At 39.7% G+C, this 6,712-nt stretch overlaps 1 protein-coding gene across 3 annotated transcripts in view; it reads right to left on the bottom strand.

Annotated features, from left to right (window-relative positions):
* Window positions 1-1,080: 1,080 nt before the first annotated feature.
* Window positions 1,081-6,712, bottom strand: part of lrba (LPS-responsive vesicle trafficking, beach and anchor containing) — a 229,719-nt gene continuing 224,087 nt past the window's right edge. For all 3 annotated transcript variants that reach the window (XM_088008919.1, XM_088008921.1, XM_088008927.1), the window contains exons 55-56: window positions 3,647-3,798; window positions 1,081-2,261 (exon numbers count right to left, since the gene is read on the bottom strand). In XM_088008919.1, coding sequence (XP_087865045.1) covers window positions 2,171-2,261; window positions 3,647-3,798 — 243 coding nt within the window. In that variant the 3' untranslated portion in view covers window positions 1,081-2,170. The remainder of the gene's footprint in view (window positions 2,262-3,646; window positions 3,799-6,712) is intronic.

The following is a 6,712-nucleotide window of genomic DNA, read 5'->3' as shown; positions in this document are numbered from 1 at the left end:
GACAAAACTAACAAGATCCTCATTGGCTCAAAAAGTGTCACCAAGTCCACTCAAAACTTCTGCCTGACACCATCACTCATCTGTAATCTTATTCTTCTCAACTCCACTTTCATTCAAATCATACATCAATAACCCAGACTGCTTTCTTCCATCTCAGAAATATGGTACAACTTCAACTTTCACGTCCAGAATTGAATAATGCAATAGCATCCTGCATGGTACACTATCAAAAAACACTCAACAAACTGCAATACTTCCAAAACAAACACACCCATCCTCTCTCCCTCTGCTCCTCCGAAGTCTTCTGCTCCTCCCCTGCAGAACGGAGCTCTGAACCTGGAGAGCTGGAACCTTCTTCATCGCCGGCCCAAAACTCCAGAACTCACCAGCCTAACCGCTCCATGCCTGCTTCAATCTCCCAGTCTTCAGGAACAAACTCAAAAATATCTTTTAATTAAATTTGCTGTTTTTGTGTTATGTATAACAACACAAAGAAGCACTACAATGCTTATAGAAGCATTGTAGTGCTTCTATAAAGCATCGTTGAGTACTTAGAAAGGCATCATACAAAAGAAATGCGTTGTGTAAAAAAAATAGGCAAGGTATTTATATAGCACATTTTCAGCAAAAAGGCAAATCAAATGAATAAATCCTTTGATTCAACAGGGTGAAAACGGATCAATTCAGAACTTTTTCATAAAAACTGTACAAGTTGATGAGAAAATATCTGCAGAACTTAAATCTGTCAGAACAATTCAGTTGAACTTTATTGTACTGTGTTGCCATCAGCAAAAAAGAGAGCTGTAAGAAAGTCAAGAAGCCAAAACCTAAATCAAACGATAGTTTTATTATTAAATCAGTGACTGCTTTATTATTTTTGATCAACTGTTTTTGTTTTGGACCTGTCATGGCTACCACACGAGCTCAAAGACTGCTGGACAGATGCACCGGCGCCCTCTGGTGGCCATGCATGGCTAATGAATGATTTTGTTGTATGTGAGTCCAAATATTGACCACTAGAGGGTGTTGTGCAGTTCTAGTAAAACCAAATAGGAAATGAAAACATTCATTCACGTCAGCTCAAGTAATAAAATTCATTTTTATTGTCAGAACTCAAACAAAAACACTCCAAATGATTGCAAAAATAATGAGTTATACCTCATCTTCATATAATCAGAGAAAAAATGACAAAGCACAGACTTTATAGAGAGGAATGTCAGGTATGCTGGAGGTGGATGCTTGTTCAAGAGACGATTTGTCGCAACAATTTGGTGCTGAACAACGTGTTAAATTATTCATTCTGTAAATTAATGAATATGATTTAAATTAAATAAAACAAGCAGAAATGGGAAAAAGTTGATCCTTTCACTGCACTTCACGCTGTCCTTTGCTGCTTTGGAGACCAAAGTCACAGTTGAGGTTTTAGAGAAACGAGCTCACCTCTAGAGGAGATGGAAAAGAAATGATTCTTTGAACAAAAGCAGACTTATTTAAACGGCTGATAACAGGGAAGTTCTGGATCTTAGACATTAAATAAACTGATAGCTGCTGAATACGAGCCTCGCACATAAAACAATCAGAGTAAGCACAGCGGGAGCAGATATCTTAAATAAGGACGGCGTGTATACAGATAGCATCACCAAGTTTTCCCTCTTTGCTCATCTTTCTGTCAAGTACATTGTGTTTTTTTTATTATTCAAACATTTCCTACTTACTTGCTGTGTTTCCAGTATAAGAAAAAAAAAAAGCATGTTTAAGTGAAGTATAGCTCAATAATTATTCCCCTCACACACACACACACCAACACGAATCACTCAATCCAAAGTACATAAATATTTGGATTTTTCAGCCGAACGTTCCTGTTGCCCCTGCTCTATTCCTGGAGGAGATGAAAATAGACTCTTGCAGCTAAAAATAGATTATTTCCACTCAAACCGTTACAGAACCCCCCCACCTTAAAGAGTTATAGGAAACGTTTTCTATCTGATCTACAAAATATATAGCAATGCCCTTTTTTTAAAAATAATTTGTTGCTCTTACAGAACAGATCATTTTTTCTCCCTCCCCCCCCTTTCCACCGAGATACATTCAGAACGTGGAGCTGTTGGCAGAACAGCACCGTTTGATAAGAGTTCACGTCGGGACAGCTGGTGGCGCTGTGGTCTGGACCTCAGTATCTGGTCTGGTACTCATGATGCCACCTGTTGAAGTCGTTGTAGAAGAGGACGATGCTGCCAGACGCCATGCCAGTGATGATGCACCTGAGGAGGAAGCGGGACAGAAGTAACATCAGCAGAAATGTGATAATTGCTGTGCGTTCTCGGGATTATGAAGGGATTTGCTTGTTTCTCGTGCTACATCTTTGATGACTGATAATTGCTGATTTTATTTTGCTCCATCAAGCAGAAGATAATAACGTATGTCTAAGTTAAGTTCCTTTCAGACAAGCGTTTCAGAAAGTTTATGAAAAAGTTTCTTTCCGTTTACATGGTAGGGGGTTTTAACTTGTGGACCTTCTTACAAACTTTGGAGAAAAGTCATTTCACCAATGTTTTCTGTCATAACAGCAGAAGTAAAGTCTGTTTTTAGCTGCTTCGCATAATTGTATGCAATCTCTACAGTGTGGCTACAGCAGTTAGCCACCATCAGGATGTGAATGTAGCATGAAGAGCCTCTGGACCTGAAAGTGTTACATAGATGAGGGCGATGTAGGGGACCGCCATAAGATTGGGCCCATTTTACTTAACTTGGGGGACCGATGGAAAAATATTTCCATTGATCTTATCTACCTCAGCAAAGGTCTAAAAACCAACCAATGTCCTCTTCTGCTCTGCAGTGAGAGAAACTGACCGGCAGACCGGCCCACCAGGTCATGTCTGAACGATTACAGTTAACAATAGTCACCCGCTGCTGAGACATTTCAGACCAAAACAAAAGAAAAAAAACATCACTGTTGGTCAAATTCAGAATCAGCAGCTCAGGCTTTTTAAAGCTAATTGGTAATCAGGCAGGAAACTCATCAACATGAACGGTAAACATGTTTAGACCTGGTTAAATATGCTTTCACATAAAAGTCATTAAAACAGAAACATGGAAAAAAAAAGAAAGGCCTTTGACTTGCAAAAAACTGTTTTTGTAAATGAACCAGATCTATCAACCAGATTCTCCTAGTTACAGGGACAGCAAAATGAACGCCACTTGGAGAATTTATGGTCACATGACATCAACTGGGTTCCTCTGGCTAGATAGAAGGGGTGGGTTAAGTTACCCACTGGCTCGTCTCACTCCACTCTGCGTCTTTCTGTGTTTCTCTATTGGGTGGGTTAGTTGAACCCACCCAATAGAGAATCTCTTGGAATCTTCCAGAAAGATTCCAAGAGATTATTGGTTGGGAAGAATTGCTGAACAACCGAAGAAACTCGTATCCTAACATTCCTCCTGCTTATGCAGCCAGACAACATCTACCTACTTCTGGTATGCCAAAGGTACCAAAAGTGAGAAATTCTTAAAAAACCTGTTGTTGATTATCTCTGATGCATTAGTCTGAGTAAAGAATCGTTCACTTAAACCAATACTTATGCTGGTTTTCCTACCGGTACTGCAGTGGATGAGAGTTTTTTCAGGCTCCGGATTCTTTGGGTCTTACCGTTGATCATGTGACATTGCCATGGAGCGGATCCCTGCGTCACAGCCAGGAAAGGTGAAGAGCTGTTTGAGGTCAAAGACCTGCCAGACGGACACGACTCCACCGTCTCCACCTGTCAGCAAATACTGACCGTCCCGACTCAGCAGCATGGCCTGTCACACACAGACAGGCAGGTTGTTAGACTAACTGAATCTAGCATGTTCCTCCATTGACTGAGGACAATGAACACTGCATATGAGGTGTGCTGCAGAAACAAGGAAAAACAAACGCAGTAAAAAACGGGTTTGTTTACATCAAAATGAAGCAGTTTTCTAATTGTCTTGTGCGGAGAGACCGCTACGACAAAACAGAACAAAACACAACATTCAACAGAAATACTGAAGCAACATATCAAAACAGTTTGGCACAAACGTCTCTTAAAATTGGAAAATAACCTGAATCGCACATTTAGTTACAAAGTGACAACAAAGTGAGTCACATGGAGTCAAAGCTCCATCTGAAGTCTCTCTGTGCAGCTCTGACAGTGTGATGGCAAGACCGCCTAAAACAACTGATTCACCACTTCAGTCAGCAGGAATGACAGAAAACTGTTGAGGAGCTTGAACATTTGGCCCAACTCACACAACTTAAAGGGCAATTCCATAAAATAATGTGAAAATGTGTGATATGGACCTGAAGAGGCAGTATTATGGAAGAGACTTTTTTCAGTTTTACATCATGCTGTAATGTTATTCCCTCATCATAAACATACCTGGATTGTTCCCTTAATTCTCTAATGCATGTTTGAGAAACCATTTAATCTCCATGGCAACCATTTACAGGAGCCTGAACAAGTAGCTTCAGCCTCACAGGACTTCCACTCAGCTCCTCCAGACTAGCGGCAGCAGCTATTAGCAAACACCTGGTGGAACTGAGCATCTGCTGGACTGATGTCAGTTCAACGCTGCTAATAACGGCTGCTAAAGGTTTAATGATGAGTCAGGAAGAGCAGGAGCTTCTTAAAGGGGCAGAACTTCAATATCAAAGCATCAAACTGTGAAGTCAGACATCTTGAGTCGTGTTTGATAAATACGTTTTTTTTTTTTTTTTTTTTACAACATCTGAAGTGTCAGTTACTAGACTGTACTAGAAAATGACACTTTGTGCCTGGAAAACGCACAATACCGCCCCTTTAAATGTCAAGCATAATATTTTGTGGTATTTACTATGATAATGATAAAAAAGAGATTAGAAAAAGTATCTGAGAACCAAATGTAGTTTTTTTTCCCCCCAGCTGTAGATTACAGGGATGGACATCATTACCACAAATAGAAAAAAGCCCAAAACAAAAACTTCATTATTTAGTCTGCTATTCCAAAACATCAGTTACATTAAGTCAAACATTTTTTTAAGTAAGCAGCACACAATAACTACTTATTTATATTTTTGAAACGTCAATATATATTGCTGCTCTCATGAAGCTCGTAATGGAAAAAAACAAAAGTGGTAAAAAAAAATAATGAAATGAAGAAAAAAAAATGTAGTCAGATTGAAAGTAAGAGTGAGAAAAAGAGGCAAACCGTTTGATAAACGCCTCGTTTCAACTGGAAATCCTGCCGACGACGAGCGATCAGATCATCTGTGACGACAAAGCAACCATCACACCTCCGAGTGTTTTGATCCAACAAATAACTCCACATTTTGCGTACACACACACACACACACACACTCTCTCTCTCCTCCACTCCACTAAAGATGTCTCCCAAGAGCAGAACTCGGAGATTTACTCATTTCATCTGCTTTTCTTGCAAACTGCAGCGGCCCAAACGGCTCCCTCAGGAATCGGATGAACACAAATCAAGTCGTGTGCTGGAGACCATTAAGGGGACGGTGAGCGCTGGAAGCCCAAACTCAGAAAGTCAGAGGCATCCATCAGCGCGTAACCGTAGCTGATGAAATGACGAGGCCGAGTGTTTGTTCTGAAAGCGGCGGACGACGCCGAGAGCCTTTTTGTCATCCGCGTTTTTGCGACGCCGAGGGACGGACGCCTTTCAGCCGCCGACGCTTTTTCGTGTAGCGGCTCGGTGCTTTAGTTGTCAGTGGCATGTGTGTTTAATTAGGATCGAGTTTAATGGAAAAAAAGAAAAAAAAAAAAACAAGAAACTTAAAGCTGAAATGAGTCGATTTCAGGAAGTCGATTCGGTGTGAAAACAAAAATACCTCAAACGAGAAAAAAAAAACTGGAATTGAGGAAATGATTTGTGTGTATACTCAAAACTTTTCTACATCTTGTTTTGAAAGTTTCTAAAGTTTCAAACAGCAAATAATTGAGAGCAGAGATTTGAAAACTTAGACGGTTTTATTTCACCCACCCGCAGCAAATAAACCCAGAATTCATTTCAGATAAATAAAGATTCTTGATTTTTACTGGATAAAAAAAAAAAAAAAAAAAAACTTCATAAAAAGCATCAACTGTGTAGCAGCACAGAACTGGGCAGCAGCTTTTTATCCCCATCAAATAAGCGAACGGAATTTGATTTTTCTTCAACATGTGAAAGACGTCTGACGTTTTTATCAGCCGGTTCTTCGAGTATTTTTGGGAACGGTGTTAGAAAAAAAGTAAATCCATCCAGCCTGGAATCAGATCCAATCTGAACGCAGAGTTTGTTGTTTCGCCGGCAGTTTGGGTTTCTGTGGAGTGAAATGTTCACAGCCTGTTTATCAGTTTTATGACAATATTGGATTTTGAAATCGAAACTCTTTCCGTTGTTCCGTCTTAAATGTTAGGAGCTTTAGCTACATGTCGGGTCAGATGTTTGCATACACCCAGCAGTGACAGATCTGTATATGATTATTTTAACTTTTTTTTTAAAGAGTGGAATGATTCAAATAAAAATAGAAAAAAACTTGGGTGAACAATTTAGAAATGATTATGGATTTACACACATTCCCAGTAATATCTAGTCAAATGTTACTTTGCAAATTCCACCTCGACTGTTTTTAAAAACGAATAGAGTTGAATGTTGGCTTCATATTTGCTCCCCCCCCTTCCCCAAACTTGACACTGAAAAACAAAATCTTACCAAG

The sequence above is a fragment of the Poecilia mexicana genome, unplaced genomic scaffold, assembly GCF_051168715.1.
Source record: "Poecilia mexicana isolate PSO_F unplaced genomic scaffold, ASM5116871v1 scaffold_2, whole genome shotgun sequence".
Taxonomy (NCBI): Eukaryota; Metazoa; Chordata; class Actinopteri; order Cyprinodontiformes; family Poeciliidae; genus Poecilia; species Poecilia mexicana.
Note: the sequence above shows the minus strand (reverse complement) of the source record. Positions and strands in the feature narration are given on the sequence as shown.